The sequence below is a fragment of the Crocodylus porosus genome, unplaced genomic scaffold (genome assembly GCF_001723895.1).
Source record: "Crocodylus porosus isolate Cpor-Errol unplaced genomic scaffold, CroPor_comp1, whole genome shotgun sequence".
Taxonomy (NCBI): Eukaryota; Metazoa; Chordata; order Crocodylia; family Crocodylidae; genus Crocodylus; species Crocodylus porosus.
Window position 1 is genome coordinate 65,187,936 of NW_017728948.1, and position 23,509 is coordinate 65,211,444.

The 23,509-nt window shown below is 40.4% G+C and overlaps 1 protein-coding gene across 1 annotated transcript in view; it reads left to right on the forward strand.

The window, feature by feature from the left end:
- PPP3CA (protein phosphatase 3 catalytic subunit alpha) overlaps window positions 1-23,509 on the forward strand; it is a gene marked incomplete at its 5' end in the record, with an annotated part of 217,284 nt that overhangs the window by 94,437 nt on the left and 99,338 nt on the right. Inside the window, 3 exons of the mRNA XM_019552626.1 lie at window positions 4,620-4,744; window positions 19,830-19,941; window positions 21,516-21,661. Of these exons, the coding sequence (XP_019408171.1) occupies window positions 4,620-4,744; window positions 19,830-19,941; window positions 21,516-21,661 (383 nt within the window). The remainder of the gene's footprint in view (window positions 1-4,619; window positions 4,745-19,829; window positions 19,942-21,515; window positions 21,662-23,509) is intronic.

The following is a 23,509-nucleotide window of genomic DNA, read 5'->3' on the forward strand; positions in this document are numbered from 1 at the left end:
ACCCCTGCATTCCCACCCCACACACCCAGAAGCCATTGCCTGCTGCTTTCCCTGCATGTGGCTGCTTCAGTACCACATGGCCCCAGCTGTATCACTGGACCACAGGAGCACGGGGCCATGCTGGTACCCCAGGGCCAGGAACAGGAGGGGGGGGAGAGAAAGAGAGCGCGCAGGTGAGTCCCACAAGCACCCCCCACCATACACATGCGCCCACACCCCACTTGCAGTGCCATACATGCATACCCCCCCACCCCTCACACATCCCAGCCACACTCCCTCCGCACATTCCCCCACAAACTGCATACCCACCCACACTTTCTTACAGCATCAGAGAAATAATTGCCCACCCCTGTTCTAACAAGTCAAACTCACCAATTTTAAAACACTAGTATCTTTAGTTGCATCTTTTCTGTGGTCAAAATACTGCTGTGCTGATATGATAACAATTCCCTTCTGTTTCTGAACAAGAGGATTTCATACCATACTAAAAGACAACACCAATTTGTTCAAGACGCTGAAAGAAGGAAGGTGTGGGGTTTGGGGGTTTGTTTGGAAAACACAGTAAAGAAATGTCAGTGATATCCAAATGTATGCTGAGAAAGTTTCCCATCTAGTAGAGTTTATATTGTTTTTATTGCCATTTCTACAGGTAACTTTAGAGTACATGTGTGCACCCTTTAATGCTTGATTACTCATAGTTTATTTCTAGTGAAAAAAGTTTCTGTTGTGCATTTCATATCTGCAGTAGGTGAATATGATGAATACTTAGCTCATAGTAGCTTGGATTTCAGTGAAGGAAAGGGATAAGCTTTCATTTATTACAGGGGAAAAGCATACCTACATGAAGTTACCCTGGGTATCTGACACACTGTAAATCGCTGCCTTCATTTACTTTGCAATAACTTGTTCAGGTTCTAATGTCCTTAGAAAGCTGGCAGTATGGAGAGGTTGTGCAATAACATCTGCTACCTCACTGCTTGTGGTTTAGTAGTGCAAGGTTATCTTGATAGCAGCATCATGTCCTGTAAGCGGGCAGTTTTTAAGATATAACTATATTTTATAATATGGCAGTTAAGTAATATTTTTGCCAGCTGCCTTAATGGAAAATGTTAGGCTGTTAAGTTGTTTGGTTCATTTTTGTTTCTCTCTATCCATTACAAAAGAATTGGCATCTCTTGCCAAGACACTGTATCTGATGAAGCTTAAAATTAATGGCCACTGATTCTCCTCTGACATCCTATATCTAGATGTTCACTGAGGCTGTTCTCAAAGTCTGTAAAGGTGTATATTTAAATCTGGGAAACAAAATGTTCTGCAGCTATTTTTAGTCTTCCATGCAAAAATGCATATTGGGTTAATTGTGCTTAATATTATGGCCCTCTAACAGAGACATGGCCATAATACATTATCCTAATCTAATGCTTGTCATCTCTTCTGTCCACTGGTTTCCCTGCTACATTTATGCTTATGATTCAGAACTGCTTCCACTGCTCAGGAGTAACCTGGTTTGGATTTATTTTTTCCTTTCAATTTTCAAGAAGCTTCTTTTTTCAAAGCTGTTTCTGAGCATAACCACACTGTATGTAGCCAGCCAAGCATTAGGTATGAATTGGACACTGTAAAATATCTGGGATTCTCATCAAGTGTTTAATGATGATAAAATTTAAAGGGGCAGAATTCTGAAAATGTTATTTCTATCCTGCTTATTAGCATTCTCTCTCATCACTTCCCTTTGGTAACCAATTGATGGAAATGGAACTTTCTTATGTGTAATTTCTTTAATGACCTCTTTGTTTTTGTGCAAATACACATGCACACACGTGTTAGCCCCAAAAAGCAAACATTTCCTCCTGTTGTCATGATAATGCTAGTTTATTCAGAATCTCTCAACCATGTTTAACTCTGTGTAGGGGAATTTAATTGTTACAATTGTGCAGTGAATTTGAAAAAGCGTTTCTGTCCGAATTGGAGGGGTTATTTTGCCTGGCTTTCGATCTGTGACAGTTCTAAGCTGTGCACTGTGCCTAGTCAGAGAAGTCCACCGTTTTGTTTTTTGTTGGGTTTTTTTTTTGGACAGGGTTGTTAGATAAAGCAACAGCAAATCATTGTTGGTATTCTTGTTATTTCAGAATTCTTGACTACTCACAGTAACAACTGATCTCTAAAAAAAAAAAAAAAAAAAAAAAAGAGCTTTGCAGGAATTTTTTTTGTATTATGTTGAGTACTTGTTTTTAAATTTGATTAATTTTTCATAGTTATAAGGCATGGGTATCAAACGCTCGGCCTGTGCAGTCGCTTCATGGAGCCAGCCATGCTACTGGCAGGGCAGGGAATTGGGAGTTATGGCTAGCATGGTGCATGGCCTGTTGTAGAATCTAGGGGCCCATTGGACATGACTAGTGGCAGTAGGAGTGGAAAACAAGCAACGCTGCCTTGCTTGTCTTGCAGCGACTTAACCTGAAGCTGCTGGCCTCAATGACACCACCACAGTTGCTTGTCCCTTGGATCTGGTGCCTGAGGAGCCCCATGGTCTGGATCTGGCATGAGGCATGGGCCAGAACTGACTGTCCTTTATCGAGTATAGGTATAACTAGAGAGCAGGGATTGGCAACGTGGTGGAGGGCCAAGCTGTGTCCAGTCCCTGAGTCCAAAGTTTGGGTGTTAAGGACAGGATCCTGACAATATTTCACAAAAAAGCTTCTCCTAAGAGTTAGAGACCAAAGCCTTACCCTGACCTTGCTGGTTTGACATTGACCTTGAGTGCTGCTGAATGAAAAATTTAAAGTATTTAGCTTGGTGTACTCAGAATTTGCACAGTATCAGTCCTGAGTGTCTTCAGTGTGAGATAAAGATATATATACTAATCAGAGGTGAAAATGGCCATGTTGTAGAGAACTTTTTCAAGCCACGGGCTAGATCAACCCATCTCCAGCCTGACACAAGTGGCTTTGGTGGCACATCAGCAGCAAGAAGGAATTACTGCTGCTTTTCCCAGCCTCCCACTCCCCAGCGGGGGTGTGCATGCAGCTTCTAGCCAGATGGGATCTGTGCCAGGTCCAGGCACCTGGGAACTGTGACTTCACTGCTGCCACCTCTTCACCCCTACCCCACACTCCCTGGGTGCAGCTCAGGCACAGCTTCCAGCCAGTGGAGAGCTGTGCCAGGGTCTGCACTTCTGCTGCTTCTCTCCCCACCACATCTTCCAGCTGCAGCACAAGTGCAGCTGAAAGCTGCCTGAGCCTGGCTCAGGCTCAGGTTCCCACCAGCTGCAAGCTGCACTCATACTGCCATCAGGGGGCAGAGAGAAGCAATGGCAATGCAGGTGCAGCTTCCAGGTCCCTGGCCCCAGCACAGCTCCTTGCTGCCCATGTAGTAACCATGTAATAAGGGCTGCAGGATTAATGCTTTTATGTATTTATTCCATTACTTTTCTGTTGCTGTATGTTTTCAGGAAGAGACCCTATAGTTCTGTTTATAATTAAATAATTGAGGGTTTTTTAATTCTGAATGTATGTATTAGGAAAAATGAGAATTTAATTTCATCTTTTCTTAAAATGAAAGGGTAACGATAAAGTGACACCATGCTGTGACAAAAGAAAATGAGATATGATTAATGTTTGCACTGCAGTGGCTTTGTTAATTTGGTGTAACTTTATTACAGCTGTCATTGTATGTAATAACTTTGTATCTCTACAGAGTACTTTCATTGTCTTTACTCCATCTTTGAAGCATGGTACTGGTAGAATGAGACCTTTACATACAAATTGATGCAAAAGCTCATGTGAATTTGTTTTTTGATATAAAAGTGGGTACAGTTGTTTACAAAGAAAATATTAGTCATTCTGTCAATTAAATTACAGCAGATTGTAATTGCAAAACTTGAACATCATCAATAAGCTGTTATAATAGGTACACTTTTCTTGTGTAATAAGCATTGGGTAAGGAAGTAATTTATTTTGTATCATGTTTCTTCCTGTTGTAAAATCCAGAGGTGCAAAATTTGCATGAATTGATTTGTAACATTGTTGGCTTGCCATGTTGGTAACGTTCCACACTTACTACACAGATGAGTTACTTATGTGCCTTTGAGGATTGGACAGGATAAGACATGGTGTTAGGTGGAAGAAGAACTAAGATTGTCTGATGGATTTGATTTATGTTGGCCATAGTTACTTACTCAGGAACATTTTGGGTTTGTCTTGTAATTACTTCAGGTTTTTTTTGTTTCTTACAAAGTACCTTGGGCAATGGATAGAGGTCTTTCAGAATTAAATGTGTTTAGATGCATTGTAATGTGTTGGGAGTTGTTCATTTTGTTTATACACTGGCCTTAAAAACAACATATTTGGGTACCTTTTGTAGAATAGGTATACATGCATGTAAAAAAACCAAAAAAACAAAAAAAGTAGGTATGTGTAAGGACAAAGGGTCATCAACTCCTGCCAACTAGTAGCAAATCATCACTAATCATGTGGGTACAACTTGTAAGAAGATGCACAAAAATATCTATTCGTAAGCAGTAGATTAGATCATTGTATTTTTCATAGAGTCAATGGTTAAAAATGTTCTCTTAACAAATATAGTGCAATGTAACCAACTGCTGTTTCTATTTCTCCTAGTTTGTGGGGACATCCATGGACAATTCTTTGACTTGATGAAACTGTTTGAAGTGGGAGGCTCTCCTGCCAACACGCGGTATCTCTTCTTAGGGGACTATGTGGACAGAGGGTACTTCAGTATTGAAGTATGTTTGCTATTTCTTATTTTGGCTATGAAGCTACTTGCAATGTATTTTCTTGCATATGACTCACAGAATATTTTAATAAATGCATGGCACTTTATGATCCTTATGTAGACCACTATGAGCAGCAGGTGGGGGGGTAAGTTTATTCATGTAAAACATAGCTACGTGTGTTCCTTTTTTTGTCATGCAGTTAACAACGGTAATAATTGGTGTGTAAGCAAGAATGAGGTTCAATTGTGCCAGGGCTTTGATCTCAGACGGAGTGAATGCATGCTGTATTTTTTCTATGGATTATTTTAATTTATAAGTGTTTAACAGATTCCTTTGAGAGGTTTAGAAAGGGTTGGTTAGCTAAAGAAAATGGGATGGGGAGTTGAACATCCAATCAGTACCATAGGCAAGAATGTTATAACCAATTTTTGGAAAAATATGAACTGGAGGGATTTAATGGGACAACTAATGGTCTTTATCCTGAAACTGGTCTTGGGCACAGAGGGCTGCAAGTATAGATTTCAACCACACACAGCTTCATTGAAGTTAATGGGACTGCAGATATGGGTTCACTCTTGTGGATGGACTCGATGATCTCCCGAGGTCCCTTCCAGCCCTAATGTCTATGAAATCTATGGATCAGATTATAGGATATTAGGATTTAATCTTAGATTTTGAACGCCCAAATTTCTGCATGCCTATATGAATCTCAAATTACTAAATTGAATCTACTCCATAGTTGTTAACCCCAGTTCAGAGATCAACTTTGAAGAAGCAGCTGCAATGAGGATACAACTTACACCTGCCTGGCCCTAGTTTAGTTCCTTGGTGCCTCATCCCAGTACAGGCACAGGGAGAGACACTAACAAAGCCTTCTGGCTCCATCAGCCATGTGTTGCCAAACCCTGCCATAGATATTTAAGGCTAATCTTAAGGCTACAGCTGGTGGCTACATTTTTTATTTGTTTATGAATGTATTAATCTTAAATTTTGACTCTGTGTGTGTGTGTGTGTGTGTGTGTGTGTGTGTAAGAGAAATAACTGGAACCCTCAGGATTCTGGTTGATTTAAATACAAGGCTCATTCTAAAATATAAAATATATCAAACCATAAAAGCATTTTAAGTTACTCATTTGTTAATCGGCCAATATACAATTTATAAAATAGTTGTTTTTAACAATTCTCATCCCAGTGCAGTCCGCTTTATCCTTAACACCCAGAAACTATTGGAACCAGTACTTAAATTATTCATTTTAGAGTCACTTTAGAGTTGAGAGCTTCCCTCTCCCACCCTCCCAGTAATCAAACTTATTACTGCCTATCACCTTGATTAGACTGATGTTAAAATAAAAGGCTACTTCCTGAGCCATAAGCATATTTGATTGTGCATTCAGGAGTAAACACTGCAGAGTAAATGGATGGCAAGGAAAGGAAAAATTTTTTGTTTTGTTTTGTTTTTTGTTTTTAACTGAATAATGTGTTTCTTTGTAGGAAAGAGGGCATAAATAGGACTGTCAGACAGTTGTGTCCCCCCACTTTGGAGTGGGGAGAAATTGGCTTGGGCCATTAGGGAATGAGGGAGTGAGCTCCCCTGCATGCGAGGCAGGCCAGTGGAACTGTATGGGATTCAGATGAGGGGAAATTGTTGTTTTCTTTTACTGGGTATATTGAGTGTGGGCTGGCAAGCAGTGGGGTAGAGACAGGGAAGCAAGAGCATTAGTGGGTAGTCAGATAGTTTGCTTATGAATTTGGTTTGTGCACATGTTTGTTCTTATTTAATTTTTTTAAAATTTTGTTTCTATAATTGTTTTCCTCTTTTATTATAACCTGTCATGAGCATTTTGGGGAAAGGTTGCATACATACCTAATAAATAAAAAAATACATTGTTCCTGTGAATGTATATAAGTGTTAGGGATGGTTGACAGAGAGCTGGGCTTGATGAGAGAGGAAAAAAATCTTCCTGAGGAAAAGTGAAGAAGGAACAGACTGAGGAACTTTAGGCTGTGTTTAAAGACAGTGATCAGCAATATTTTTTGGGTGGTGGGCTTGAAACTAAGAAGGACCAAGACTAGGAACTGGCTGCCAACATCACTTCTCACTGTCTGGCCATGGCATTGTGTGGGCAAACCACCTGCTACCAAAAGCCACCAAATGCTTCAGCTCCAGATGAGATCCAGTAGTTCCATGAGCCAGATCTAGCCCATGGGCCATATAGGAAGGGCTGGTAAGACCTTAACAGGGGTGGGCAATTATTTTGGGCAAAGGGGCACTTACTGAGTTTTGGCAAGCCATCAAGGGCCTCATGACAGACAGCCCAGGGCAGATTAATATGAATTTTCTAAATTTTTAGGGGCCCCACGGGCTGGATAGAATGGTCCGTTGGGCCGCATCCGGCCCTCAGGCTGCATTTTGCCCACCCCTGTCTTAAGATCTTTCTCCTTGATAAAGCTTTTTTATTTTGACCAAAATGATGAGTGTCTTTGGTTTCCTTCCACTCCAAACATCCTACAACAAACAAAGCTATAAGAGAAGAAACAAAAATTCTGTCCAGTTCACCAGGTATGTCACCTCACCTAGTTAACAGGGGAGGTATTCAGGTACTTTAAAGAAAGCCTGTACCAGCTCTAAGATATAATTAGAAAGCACAAAAGGAAAATATGTTGTCTGAGGTACACTGCCTTGACTTGCCTACCTACAGATGCACACTAAGTTCTGCTGAGTTAATTCTTTGGTGTGATCTCAAAATGTAAAATTGAGGGGCTGTCAGAAGCAATTCGGGGGATTCAACAGATATTACTGTTCTTGAAAAATCACCCTTAAAACAAAATAAAATGAAAAACCAGGGTGGAATATGTCCAGACTGGACCCACCTTCCAAAGGTGGTGGCAGAAGTAGTTGTGACAATTTTGTAGTGGTGTGAAAAGCTGTGGTTTCTAATAACACTTTCTGACTGCCTTACACTGAAAGGAAACCACATTCTTTTCACAAGAGAATGTAGTGAGCTCTTCTGAAATCACCCAGAGGTGCATGCCAGTCCTGCAGAGCAAGTTGCTGGTAGTGCTTGAGCCCCATCTGTGCTATGCATTCCTGCACTGCTAAGCCCTGCAGTCTTTTTAATGATAATGTTGATAAGAGGCTATTCAGGTTGTATGTAATACTATGTAGTAAAAAAACCCAGTACAGTTCAACCCAGACATAGTTATGCTTCAGCAGTGGGTAAAATGATGCAAAACTTCATGTGCAGCACTGTCTGCAACAGAGCATCTGGGGTTCTATTGGATGAAAAGGTGCAATTTTAATATAAGCAGTTATCATTAGCTAGGTAGGAAATTATGCACAGTAGGTGAAAGGAATTCAAAAATGCAGAAGGAAAAGTAGGAGGCACCAGATACATATGCTGAATGGCAGTTCCTGACCCATGGAATTTGCAGGTAAAGACCCCATCCTACAAAGACACATATATGTATGTGGTTAGCTTTTATGCCTTTGATTAGGTCCTTAAACTTCAGTGAGACTGTTCACATGTTGAAAGTTAGGCACAATTAAGTTTCTTTAGGATTAGGACCTAAAAGTCCAGCATTAGCAGATGAGTGAAACAAAAAAGAAAACAAAAACATGTGCCAAAAAAAAAATCTCAGTTATTTCAGTGAAAGTTTGGATAAGAGCTGCTAAATTTGGCACTTATTAATGAGGTAAGTTATTTACCATGCATTGTTTGTAGTAAAGTTGGAGGTAGTTTAAAATGTAGATACTTCAATAGGTCACTAACAAGCGGGCTGTCCCAGAGCCGGTCCTGAATGTTGACCCGCTCACTTTTGTCAAGGGCAAATACACAGCTCCGAACCTCCCTATATACCATGACCCATGCCTTGCAGATGGGATCCATATCCATAAACTCCCCAGCCCCTTAGCAAGGCTACGCTCATCCTCACCCAACCCAAACTTGGCTTCAGGCATCCTCAGACCTACCTGGGCCCCCGTGCCCCCACACTGGGGCTTCTTCCCGTGCACCCACACTGGGGCTTCAATACCCAGCTTCCTCACTGGTCTTCTGGGCCTGACGCCTCTTGGGCCTCAGACTTCACGCAGTGGGCCTTGGCCCTGTCTTGGGCTCCCTTCTCATGGCCTGGACCCTGCCTCAGGCCCCATTCAGTGGGGCTCAGCCACATGCTTTTCTGTCTGAGTATGCTCCCATAGCCTTTCCCCTCCACAGGGTCACCCAAAAGGCTGTGGGCCAGAGGCTTTCTGGTGCCCCATTCTCACCGTTCCCTGGGGAGGCAAAGGTGTGGCATTTCCTGAGGACTGCCCTGCCACAAGCAGCCTCACAGCACCATCTTCCCCAGCAGGGTATAGTTTTAGGTCATGTCCCAGGACCAGGAACCTCCTCCATTCACACAGTTCCTATCCTGAACCTCCAAGCTGTTCTGGGAGCAGCAGTTGTCTGGGTGATGTTGTTTCTTCAACCCCCTGCAGCAACTCTCAGCTCTTCTCTTGGGGCCTAGCTTTACATGCAGACTCCAGCCTCTCCACCAATTAGGCGGCCTCCTGCCTAACGTGACTGCCTGATTGGGCTTGCTCCCACCTGCAGGCTGCTACTGCCTGCTCAGACCCCTTAAAGTAGTGTGCAAAATCTGTGCTCTGCCAGTCATTTAGAGTAATGTGTAATGTTACTCATGTGGTTATGAGTAGTGCACATTTGAACCGGACAAGTCACAGATTTCTGTCATTGACTTAATCTTTATCCAATGGTTCCCTTTTCCTCTCACTCCCTCTCGCCACACTTCAGTGTTTTTTCACTAAGGATAACAGAGTCTACAAATTGAAACATCTGATATGATGTTCTTGCTTCCTAGACAAGGTTGAAGCCTCTGTCCTTGTACAACCTTGCCATCAATGGCCAACCACAAACCCAGTCACAGAAATTCATTTATGCTGATGACATCTGCTGTGGATTCAGGCCTGGGCTTTTTCTAAGCTAGAACACACTCTGAATAGGGATGTTGTAAAGCTGGCTGACTACTGCAAGACTTGGCGCCTCCAACCCAAGTGTCCGTAAGACAGTTTTCAGCATTTTCCACCTACACCATGCCAGTGCTGCTTGGGAGCTGAACATCTACCTGAATAGTCAGAGGCTGAGGCATGAAGCACAACCCATCTACCTGAGTGTAATGCTGCACCAGACACTGAGCTACCACGAGCACTTCAAAAAGACAGTGATGAAAGTTAAGACATGCAACAACCTCCTTAAATGGTTGGCTTGGGTCATCATGGGGTTCAAAAGCCTCAACCCTAAGAATGTCAGATCTTGCAATCTTGTATTCCGTGGCAGAGTACTGTGCACTAGTCTGGAACTGGTCATTACACACCAAACTTGTTGATGTGCAGCTATGATCAGTGATGCGCGTCATCTTGGGAACTCTTCATCCAACCCCTCTATCATGGCTCCCAGTCCTGAGCAACATTGTTTCCCTGCATATCTGATGGGAAGTTGCAATTAGCAAGCTACTGGAAAAGATCTATGCCAATCCAAGCCTGCCACTCTAAGACAATCTCTTGAACCCACCTGCTGCACATCTACCATCATGGCACCCACTGTGGTCTAAACTTCTGCACCAGGACCACGTGGCAAAGACCCTCTGATGTGAGGAATGGAGGTTGACGTTACCACCAAACAAGTTCCTTATCACAGACCCTACTGTCTGCCCACCTGTCTTCAACCTGCCACACTGTCAATGGGCCTTGCTGAATAGGTTCCAGACAGGGCAAGGTTTGTGTGCAGCCAACCTCCACCATTGGGGTTTTTGTGACAATCCAGACTGTAACTGTGGCAAAACACATGCCATGTCACATATTGTCAATGACTGCTCGCTGAGTAAGTTCAGTGACAGATTACAGGCCACTGAGGATGCTATCACATGGCTTGGCAATAATGCACACACTGACTGACTGACTGTTTCCTGGACTGTAACTGATAAAGTTTCCATGCTAGCGAACTATTTTAAATTCTTAACTATGGAGTATAGAAACCTTAGTTTCCCCTTTCAAACAAATTTCTAATCATGGATAAACTCATCAGAAGTATTACTACAAAACTGCACTTTAAATCTGAATTGTCTGATGCTAGTAAACTTGCATATATTTTCATTTCCTGTATAGCTTGTTTGGAAGCACAAGAAGTGAGAAGTCTAGATAAGAAACTGTTCTTATGATATTAGTAACAAAAGCAAAGTAGTATTGGGAAAGCTAACACAAGAGTTTTGATTATCAGAAATTTCTACTTTGACTTGCAGACTAAAATCAATTTAGAAAAAACATCCTTGTTTTTACAAGAGTGGTTCCTTCAGAACCTGGTGTTCAGTAATTTCTCTGAAGAATTCTAGCCTCCAAGTGGTCTGTTTCCAAACTGCACAAAATTCTATTTTGAAACATCTTTGTCCCAGAGCAATTCAAAGTTCTGTGTGTTACTAAGTAATAGTGGACTCAGTTCAACCCTTTCTGGACAACATGCAAGCCCAAATACATCATCAGACAAGTGTACGGTATATGTGAATGAGAAGCACCATGATTCCAGTGAGCTTGATGGTGATCGGAGTTTTGCCTAAGCAAGGAATGAAGGCTATCGCACATTCAAGGGGAATCTCTTTGCAGAGCTTCCCCCTGAGCATAGGAAGATGTGGTTTGCATCCTTTACACCTTCCAAATGAGCCATGTTTCTGCCTGCAAAACTCACAAATCCACCCCCTATTTCCGCAAGACCTTGTGCTGCCTCTGTCAACTCAGGGAGCCCTCTTCACTCCATGCAGTTCCTGGCAGTGCTGCTCTGCTGGAGTTATGAGAGTAGACCGTTGTGCATTGGGTATCCTTAGAAGGAGAAAGTCTCTATGTGGAAAGGGCAACAGAAAAGGTATCATAGGTGAAGCTGTATAACTTTTCTAAGTAATCTCAATGGAAGCTTGTCCTCACAGTCTGCTTGCTTCCACCATCTTTCCTCTTACATATCACAAATAAGCAGAAAACCTTTTATAATTAGGGTTCTACCAAAGTCACGGCAGCCAATTTTGATTTTGTGAGCAAAGCACAGTGAGCCCACCCATGCCTCTGATTGGCTGAAGGGCTTGGTTGCCCTGCCCCTTGCCACTGATTGGCTGCAACAGCTGTCATGTGGCCCCACCTCTCCCCACCAGTTGGTAACAAGAGGCAGGGCTGTATGATGTTCAGTCCTCACAGCCAATCAGCAGCAAGGGGCAGCAGCTATCATGTCATGCTGGCAGCTCCTCTACCCCCTTCCCCAACCCTGGTGTTCTGAGTGGCCAGGCTGCAGTGGCCACAAAGACTGCTAGCTTCCCAGAGGGGGCTAGCATTTTATTATTGGTGACTTTTTTTTTCAGGGAGCCTGCCAAAAGCACGGAGCCCACCCTTTTTCACAGGTCCCATCCCAAATAATGGTTTCTGTGGAAATCACAAAATCACAATTTTGGTAGGTCCCTATTTATAATCCTCAAAAAGGAGAGAGATGCAGTGTCATGGAAGCAATTTGCTGCACCTCGCCACCACTACATCCCTCAATGGCAAAGACAGGAACTGTCCATCTCCCTGGGCCTATTTGGACTCAAGCATATGGCCCTAACTTCATAAAATATGAATGAAAAATAAAAAGTAACTTAATTTAAAAGAGAAAACGTTAAACTGAAATCTAAATGCAAAATTGGAGTTCCAAAAGTGTTAATTAAGAAAAATAATAATAAAAGCATTAGAATTCATTTTCTTAAGCATGTCTATTTCTTGGGGGTTTTTTGGTTTTTGTTCTGTTTTTTGTTTTAAATCAGGGACTCTAAGGATTGAAAATGGGGGTTTATAGGAACTGAGCATTAAACAGGAAAATAATTCAAGCAGCACCATTTTGTATGAGATCATTTTAACAAAATAATTTGGGAGAACAGTTTGAAGAGAGTGTTTCAGTAATTAAGCCTAGAGGTGGTAAAAGAGCCTGCAACTGTCAAAGTAAGATTCTGAAGCAACCTGGGAATATTCAACAAATGGTAAAAAGAAAATTTAAATATTCAAAATGTGATTCCCAAATAAGAGATTAAAATAAAAGCAACTGAGATTCTGCCCAGGGCAGTGGCTTCAGAGTTGTTTCACAAGAAGTTTAAAAAGTCTACAAAAAGAGAAATCCATGTCTTTGCTTTTTAAATTGTAAATATGCCTATGGTAATCTCTGGCAGTATGTATATACATCTTTTTAAAATCACACAAGAGAAAACCAGAAACATGCCTCCCTACCTCAGTGGTACCTTTAAGTTTCTTGAACCTGAAGATCAAGAAACATAGAATGAAATTCTCACCCATTGAAGTTGCTAAGAATTTTTTTACCTAGTGGGGCCAAGATTTCATCATCTGCATCTATGGGAAAATTGCTGATGGCCTGCTTACCACTAAAACTGTACTGACATAAATATTTCAGCTAGGGATGTGATTTTTTGCTGAAATATGTAAACTAGGATGCTTCCCACTATTGATGTATTTTTACAGATCTAAAGGTGCTGTCCATTAATATAGTTTATTCTCATTTATGTGTCAGGATAACCTACATTGATATTGGCATTTACACCAATCTAACTGCTTCCAAAATGATTAGTATTTCCCATTTAGTGAAAATGTTACTATTTTGCACATGGGTTAGATCTAAGTCAAAGAGCTATGTATGATAATACACTGTTTCTAAGTCCTACAGAGCTTAGATATAACAATCATTAGCAGGAGTAACTCAAATTTTTCCTTCCAAACATGTATTAACTTGCATTTATCTCATTTGCTGCAGTGTCACCCATTTATCTGTTTTTGGTGATTCCTCAGTCTTACCAGCTTTTGTGATTTTATTGTGTTTTAAGGTATTTTGTGCTTTTCCCAGTGCATCAGCATTATAACCCCAGGAATTTTATTGTTATGTGAGAATCACAGCTTTTATTTTATCATTCAATTTCTAGTTCTTATGGTGGTGAAGAACGGCATGGCAATGAAACCCCAAAGGCTCAAGAAAAAGGGGAAATAGAAATAGCCAGGAGGGATGGATAGATAGATTGAGTGATTGATTGATTTTTAAGACCCATAAGTTTTCATCTAACCTTACAAGGTTCCAGTTCTTGATATTGGCAATGTCTGGTGTATCTGAAGTTTTCCAAAGTTTTAAAGTTAGACTGAAGAATCATTCAAAGCATCTCACTGGTAAATGAAAGAACAGGAGAAACAAGAATAGAATACAGTGATATCATGGACCACATAGAAACCTAATAGAGTTTAAGTACCAAACCCCTCACCTCCTCCTGTTTCTAACTTATTACATTGTCATATGGCTACATTTAATTACAAAAACATTAACTGAAGACCCTCTGGTCATAATACTGCATGATAGATCTTGCTTATAGCACCTTTCAGCCAAAGAACTAAATGCTCACAAATAAGCATTATATAATTCCTATGAGATGAAGTAATGTGTGTTTGAGGGGTTGTTGTTTTTTTTTCATTTCAGTTGAGGCAGAAAGCTGTTAAGCAGTTTTTCCATGGTCACACAGTTAATGGCAAAACATGCAGCAGAATGAAGGAAACATCCTTTTGCACAGTGTTCTAGCCACTAAAGGCACTGACAGACGTGGGGAAAAAATCTGCATTTTACCAGAAGCAGCAGCATCTTAGCAGGACCCAGCTCTGCAGCGTCTGTATAGTTCGAGTGCTTCAGTGGGGCTTCTTGGCGATCTTATCTAATAGCTGATTCAATCAACTATTAGGTAAAAACATCAAAAAGGCCCTCTAACGTACCAAATCTATACAGATGTTGGGCAAGCTGGATCCAACTACCGTAATGCCTCTTCTGGGCGTGTACTGGGCTTGGCCCAGGGGTGCATGAGTTTAATGCAAAGCTCTGTTTGGGTTTTTTGTTTGATTGTTGTTTTTTTTAACATCTGTAAGCACCCTAAGATAACACTAGGCCTTTCTAGCTCATGTAAATGAAATTAGTGTACTGAGGAACAGTCAGAATGAACAAGGAGAGGAACAGCCAGAAAGAAAAGAAAAAAAGTCACCTAGCCTGTAATTGGAATAGCACTTCTTCTCTAGGGAAAAAAACAGAAACATTACATGGGAAATGTTGCATCTTTTACAAAGGAGTAATTGAAGTAGATTTTAGTCCTATTGTATAATGGTAAATTTCTAAATACGTCTTTAATCAGGTATAAAAATGTAACCAAATATAATTGCCTCTAAACAATCAAGGGGAAAGGGGCATATTTTTATATATTGTTATTTTGAAGGATGCTGCTCTGAAATGAATAAGTAAACTTAGTGCTGTCGTCTTCTTTGTATGTGTTTTGGGGACTGAAGAGATTTATCTTTAGTTATTAATACAAAGCAATATAGGCAACAGGGAGCAAGTGGGCTGCTTTTCTTTTTTGGGCATAATTAGTAAAATAGCCTACTGGATTAAACCCTTAAGATATTTGGTTACATAGCTGTCACAGGGGTCATAATTTTAATATGGTGAGCTTACTTTACGAAAGCAAAAAGTAGTATCTGGTTCCCAACTAATGAGACAGGCTGGTGAGTCTCAACCAGTGGACTGCAGCATCCTAGGGTGCCACCAAATTCTTTGTAGGGTGCTGTGAAGTGTGAGGCGATGAACAGATAAGTGCAGGCTCAGGCTTGTCCCTGTTTGGCCAGTTCCTCCCCCCCCCCATGCCTAGCCCCTTTGCAAGAAGGTGAGCACTATAGTCTATAAATTTGTTTTTGAAATGGGGTACTATTCAATTCACAAAAGTTATGGAGGCATTCCTCAATCCTATGAAGGGTGCCTCAAGTCCCAGAAGATTGAGAACCACTGCTGAGCACACCTGCTTTCTGAATCCCTTGGCAGACATTGCATTTGTTACGTATTATATGTGAGTATTGCTTGACATATCACAACATGGCAGATGTTAAACTAGTGTATTCCTAAGCAAAAATGTGGGATCAGCTCCAAAGGAGTTGCTTGTTGATCAGCAACTTGTTTGTAGCGCAGAAGTATCCCACAATAATTTAAATGTGTAGCCAGTTAGCATGCTACAGTTTGTCATGTAATACCTGCATATAACACATGGCAAATGTAACATCTGCCAGAGGCCTGAATGTTTAATGACTTGAGATTTAGCACTCAAATTGAGCATCCAAAATTTAAGGTATTGAAAATCCTTAAACACTTGAAAGTTTATCCTGGTTGCTTTATACAGACTTTCTTATTACATATTTAAGGTCCTTACTTATTTCTTATCTATTGATGGTATTGCCAACAATTTGAGGGGAGAACAACTTGGCTTTTGAACCTGGCAAGTTTACATGTAAACTTGGCATGTTTGTTATAGGGGAAAAAAAATAAATATTAAACAAGGAAGCCCAACATACAGCTTCTGAAGTTGCATTTTAAGGAACAAATAATTTTTCACTAAGCTCACTTTGTGACTCTATGAAAACTGAAGTAAAACAGTCTAAAGATCTCCTAGCAGTGCTCATATTGGAAGGCCACCGCTATAAATTGTTATAAGGGATCACAAAGGAAAATCAGGTATGAATAATGAATATGCTTGATGCAAGACCCTGAGGAGCATGTAACATATTGTTAAAAGAATACTGTCAGATTTTAAATATGATTTACAAGACCCCCAAATTACTACCTTGTCTCTTGTATAGTGCTGTAGGCTTGTAAATCTGAAATAAATAATTTTTTAAAAATGTAGGTCTAGAACCTCAGTTGGTAGAAAATAGCATAGATCCATTAGTTTCAATTAAGCTATGTTGATTTATTTCTCTGGGGTCCAGTTCTCCACAGTCTTGAACCTTCTGTAGTCTCAGTCAGCTGCATGACATGAATGGAAAACATCAAATCAGAATGGCTGTGTGTTAAAAGTTCTTTGCACTTGTCTTGCTTAGGAGTAAATGCAGTGGAAAATCAACCCCCTAATGTGTTACCACTTATGCTGGTTCCTCTTCACTTAATTTGTTCAGAGAAAATAGGCCTATAAATTAGTGTTCATTCACATTGTTACCACATGATCCTTGCAACCTTTATAGGAGAGAAAAACTCAGACACTAAGACCTTAAAATGGAGAGAGAGAGAAAGTGTGTGTGTATGTTAATCTAAACTTAAATATTATGTTCAGTTACCTGCTTGTGTCATGGAACATTGGTATTTCTAACTCAGTGAGACTTAAAGGGGTCTGGTTTCGTATACTGCCTGACCCATTAATGTTCGATGTTTCAGAGGAAGTTGCAAGAGTCTTCAGTACAGGATTATGTGGAATAACTTGTTCTCTTTGAAAAAAATGTAGCCCAGCTCCAGATATTTAGGTGTACATGTTTAGCATTAATTATTACAAATGCAGACATCCATATAGACAACTGGTTTCTTTGCATCTTACAACATTCCTGTTCCTTTAAAAAGTAAAACTAAAAAATTTGTTAACAGTATACAGAAATTTGGGAAGGATTCCTGTAAATTATACCATTCTAGTTTTGAATAATAAAACATCTTACCTCTGAGCAGCAATTGTTCTGGTTTTTCTTAAGATAAGATGATTTTAAAGAGTAGCCTGAAGAGAGCTTAAACAGAAGTGACTTCAAAAGTTAACGCTTTTTTCCCCCATTACCATCTAAAATTGTGTCACGTTCAACCCCTTCTTTCTAGCTGCGCTTAGTATTTTTGGATTCAAGCAGTATAATACACTCAAAGGCTTGGATCCAGACAAGCAGATGTGTGGTTTGTGGTGCTACAGACCTCTGTGCAGGACCATAAACCAGATGAGTTGTACATTAGTCAGTGAGTGGCACTGCTAATTTGCAGCACCAGGGCAAAATTTGTTACTGTGGGGGGGGGAAAGGTTAGTGCATGTATTTGTTGATGGTACAGAGCTTTTCAGTCTCCCTCCCTGCTTTGTTATGCTGTCTGCAGCTAACTGACTGGCAAGCAAGCCAACTGAGGGCTGATAGAGATAAGTCTTTATCATCCAATTAGCAAAACAATGGCCTCTCTCCATTACTTTAAACTTCTTAAAGGGCTTACTAACTGACTTGCTGATTAGCTCCAAACAGCCCTAAGCAGTCACTGTTCTGTTTGCCTGCCCCAGTGAAATTGGAGAGAGATGCACACACAGACACCTCTTGGCATTAGCTAGCGTGCCACATGCGTAGGGTCACTTGGGCTGGGGTCCCTGCTATGGAAGATGCTTGAGAAGCAAAGCGGGGGTAGAGCAGGGGGAAGCCAGGCAGACCCTGCTGTGTCTGCAGTCTCTGCTGGAACCTTACGCAGCATTATCTAGCATACCACATGCTGGCTATGGTCCATGCTGTGGCAGAGAGGAGGAAGGGATCTCTGCTTAAGCAGCAAGTGGTGAGGGGGCAGGGGGAGAGGAACATGGGGAAGCCAGCAGACCCTTCTGGGCATGCAAATCTGCCAGAGCCCTGGCCAGGGAGCAGAGAGGGGAGGGGCCAGGCCTGCTGTGAAACAGAGTCCCACCCATCCCAGAGAGCATGCTGGGATGCTGGGGGAGTCTGTTTTAACTTAAACCAGCAAGGAGTCTGGGACAGACATTGCATAAACTGGTTTGATGTAAATCAGTCTGATACTACATTCAACCAGGTTCATCTCAGAATGGTTTCAGCTTTTTTCAGACTGGTTTATGTGCACTGAACATTTGCTCTATTCCAGGTTTAAACCAGTGTCTGATCACTTAAACCACTTTATGTGTAATGTTTGTCCCTAGCCTAGCAGATCTCATAAAATCCAGGGGTTCTTTTGACAGTATTCTCTGTTCCTTTTACCTGTCTCTAAATCCTCTGAGTAGGTGGAGAAATTTATGGGTATAAGCTTAAAGGATTTCCAGGCTCTTACAAGAATTATGCCAAAATTCAAGAGAACATGTAGTAAGATGGAACTCTTCTGTGTGTATAACTATGTATAGGTGATCTACATCATAACAAGAATAAAAACATAAAATTTGTTTCTTAATCAGTCTCCAAAAAGCAAAAACCAAACATTAAAATGGTTATTGTTAACATTCTCTCCCTTCTTATTGAAGGGAGAATGCATGCTGAATGAATCCAAAGAGGATGAAATTCTAAAAAGTATTCACTTAAATGAGGATTTCAAGTTGAATTAACATGTTTCAAAGCTCTTACACTTTCTGAAATCCCAACTCATCAACCAAATAGTACTGGACTATGGGTGAGGGAAATAGGGGTACTGGAAATGTTTTCTATAGATAAAATGAATTGTTTTGCTTTATGTGCTAAAACCTGCTTCAGCTATTTGCTGGGGGGTGGGACTGGTTTGTGGGGGGGGAGGCATTGTAGCTGGCTGGGAGCGGCAGGTTTGCAGCCTCCCTGCTACTGGCCAGAGTGCCTGCCCCCCACTCCTGTGGGATGTTCCACCCACCCCACCAGAACTGGAAAAACTGAATGCTTGATTAGACCTCAGAGCCTCAAATAGAGGGTAAAATATGATAGTCCTATGAATCTCAGTGGTGGGGTAAAAAAGTTGTAACATTAGGTATGTCTTCAGTTAATAGGAAATGGGTGTAGAATTGAAAAGCTGTAGATAGATGAAAACTGAATAATGTAAAATTAATAATGTACAGGTGTTCATAGCAAACAATCATGTACAAATGTTGCTATTTTACAAATTCAGTAATTTTCATGAATTCTGATATTATTCCATGGCAATATTTCGTTCCTTATATTAGGAACTGGAGATCATCCTGTGTAATGGTTTCCAGGTGGTTTTATCATCTTTTCCCTGGAATTGCAAATTAGTAATTCTCAAATGTTGTGTGCCTGAGATGGGACATTAATGTAGATGTGTACACAAATAAGTGTATACAGACATTGTCACTTAACCGGCGTGTAAACTATTCACAAACCTAAAGATACCAAAATATAAAGAAACAATCTGCATAAAACAGCTAGGTAAACCCAGTGAAATAAGGTTAAAATATTTCATGTACAATACTTTTGGAAGGAAATAAGCCATGTCAGTTAATTTACCTGTTTTCTTAATTTATTTTTGTTTTGCAGTGTGTGCTGTATTTGTGGGCCTTGAAAATTCTTTATCCCAAAACACTGTTTTTACTTCGTGGGAATCATGAATGTAGACATTTAACAGAGTATTTCACATTTAAACAAGAATGTAAGTCTGCTTCATATTTAGTACTTTTCTTTTACGTTGTAGTGTAATAGCTTGCCAGCTAGCTAAATTGCCATTTTTGACCCTGGACAAAGCAGAGTTAAAGTTGGATTAGTTTTACTATACCTGTATCATTATAGAATCATGTGGACATGACAGCAACATTATAACAGTTTGTACTATATCCTTTGATTTTGATATATTTGATATATGCTTGCTTTTATTAAGGAGTTTGCAAAATAAAAAACAAGGTTAGCTTGGTGCCTAGCCTGTCATTGGTTTTTCAATACACAACTGGGCAACATCTCTTCCTTTAATTTGTGATAGTAGTCACTAACACATTGTAGTATTACCTTTCCAAATAAAAATTGCTGCTTAATAAATTAAACAATTTGTAACAATTATTACTTAAAATATGCTGTTTTCCCATCTAAAATGGAACCATTTTAGTGTATCGGTCTGTTTCTTTCATTTTTTTCATGGACATTCTTAGTTATGATGCCATAAAGGATGTGGTAACAGCTATAAGCTGAGTAGGTGAAAGCTTCACTTGAATAGTGAAAAAATCATTCTGTAGTTCTGTAAGCTGAGCTATTGCACAAGTTCACATTCCCTTTTTAGCATACAGGGTAAAAGAAATGTTAATTGTCTAGAAGGAGTCATGATTTACTACATTTAGTGTGTGTATTGGTAAATTAATGTTTCAAAGTAATTATACTGTCATTCATTTCATAATGGTGTTTCTGTAGGTAATTAATTATAAGGGATGGGGTTAAAGTTCCACTTTATGAAAAACTGGAGCCAGTCTTTTTGGCAAGTGTGCTGGAAATTGGCCCTGTACCCTCCCAAAGTGCCACTCTGGTCCTCTTCCTCTGCTCAGCTGCTGAGGAAGTCAGTTTTTGCTTCATGTCCTGTGCTCCCTGCTTTACTTTCTGGTTCCTGTCTCCTCTCTGATCTGCCATGTGCTACCTACAGAGGTTGCCTGTGCTACTTGTGGCACTCCATACTGCAGATTGGCTGTTCTGGTCATAAACCATGATAACCTTTCTATAGAATTTTAAAATTTTCTAAAGAACTTCATAGCAGAAATTTAATGTTTAGTTCTGTAGAAAATATTCTATATTAAATTTTATAGTTTTCTTACTAATTCTTTTGTAACTAGTCTGGAGCAGCTTCTCAAAGGCATAGAGCTGCCAAAATCATTTTGTGAAATAAAATTCATTAATTTCAATGGGAGTTTGGTGCCTAAAAATTTTTGAGCTGCACAGTAGCATTATAAGCCAAGCTTCTTGGTTTCATTTTTATTAATGTCTTTAGACTTTTTCCATAAGCAGGTAATAGTAACCCAAAATGTCCCTGTGTGTACAGAACATGAAATAAATAAACTATAGCTGTCTAGTAATTTCTGTCACCTGTATAAAGGTTCAAACAAATATAATGTATGGCACAAATCTGCTTCCACTGAAATAATTTGCTTCTTACTCATTGATTAGAGAGCTAAAACTCTTAATAGATAGTACTATCTTTTATGGTAAATGCTGAACACAATTTTATTATATTATTTTAATATCTGAAAGGTAAAATAAAGTATTCAGAACGGGTATATGATGCCTGCATGGATGCCTTTGACTGCCTTCCATTGGCTGCTCTGATGAACCAACAATTCCTATGTGTACATGGCGGCTTGTCTCCAGAGATCAACACTTTAGATGACATCAGAAAAGTAAGTCTGGATAGTGCTGAAGTCTAATAAGTAAAAAACTAAAACAATAAATAATAGAACATGTGTCTTGTTTTATTGTTAATTTATGCAGGAGTTACAGGGGAAAATGATTGGTTTCTTATACCAATATTGGAGTTAAACTAGCTGTGAACATTATCATGTTTTCACTGTCTTTATAAAATAGAAAAATAAGAAAATGCTACAATTTGTAATTTTATTTTGTTGAAAAAAACAGCATTATTAACAATAAAATATAGGATTTATTGTTCTTCCTTCCTGAAAAAGTAATTTAAGTAAATAGCTGTTGATGAGTCACTGAGCATGAAGTTCATTATCACATCGGTCATTTCTTTTGGTTTGTTTCAAGCTTCCTATTTCTTGTGTGTACTTGGCATTGTACAGTTCTTTAGTGGAGTTATAAAAATAACTATTTTTACATCTAAGAAGATGAGATGTTTCTCTGTTTACCTCCAGTGTAAAACTCAGGAGCAATTTTGGCTTCTTACTAATCCATACGCATCATGATGGAAACTGTTGGGTACTGAATTATTTTGAAAATCTGGCCCTGTTCTGGGTTACTAAATGATAATTGAACTAATTTTAAAATCTGGTCTTAATTGTAGGCTCAAAAATTGGGCCCGGAGTTCTGGATTCTGCTCTCTAATACGTATTATTAAACATAGTAAGCTACTGTCATTGGATGGATTGTAGAGCCAAAAAAGCTGAATTCTGTGTTTCATTCTCATTGATCTCAGTACTTGTTCTGCTGCGGAGGAGTAGAATAAACACTGAGTGCATCTACACATGTACTTAACTGTGGAACTGACCAATTAGCTCAACAGCAAAGCATCACTGTCTACACGTACAATGCTATTAGGCCACATTAAACTAATCAACTCCACTAGACTAGTACTACCCAGCAAAAGAACTATCCTATGGTAGAGTTTAGTGTACCACAAGGAGTGTGTAGACGATGACTGCAGCTGGCAAGTCCCACACTGTAGCATCCTTGTGTACCAGCCAGCCCCTCTACAACACAGTAAGCTAGGGTAGAGTAGTTCTGCACTGACAGCCCCCTACCCTCAGGCCCCCTACCAGCTGGGCTCCACCACCCCAGCTTAACGTGCTATGGTCTCATGCACATGTGTAAATGCTGAACCCAGGAGCAATAAACTCCAGTGTGAACTGTGCAGGTGCACTAATTTCACGTGTAGCTGTGCCCACTATTCATTAATTTCTTCCTTCCATATATACTGCTTTTTCCTGAAGAACAAAAATATTAGGAAGAACAACTGATTTGATCAAAATACAGGGGGATCAAGATCAGAGTTAGGGATTTCTATCTTAAAAGTTAGTGTCTTTAGAATATTGATATGTGTTAAGAAGTTTCATAGTTTCTAGGGTCAGAAGGGACCTGAGTAGACCATCTAGTCCAACCCCTGCCATGGCAGGAAAGAGTACTGGGGTCAAACGACCCCAGCAAGGTGTTCATCTAACCTCCTCTTAAAAACCCCCGGGGTAGGAGCCTGCACCATTTCTCTTGGAAGTTGGTTCCAGATCCTAGCCGCCCTGACCGTGAAGTAGCACCTTGTGATATCTAGCCTAAATCTACCCTCTGCCAGCTTGTGACCATTATTCCTGGTCACTCCTGGCAGTGCTCGGGGGGGAACAGGGACTCCCCAAATGCCTGCTGGTCCCCCCTGACTAGTTTATAACAGGCCACTAGATCCCCCCCTCAGCCTTCTGTTTTGGAGACTGAACAGGTTCAGGTCCCGTAGCCTCTCCTCATAGGGCCTGCCCTGCTGTCCCCTGATCATGCGAGTGGCCCTCCTCTGGACCCTCTCCATG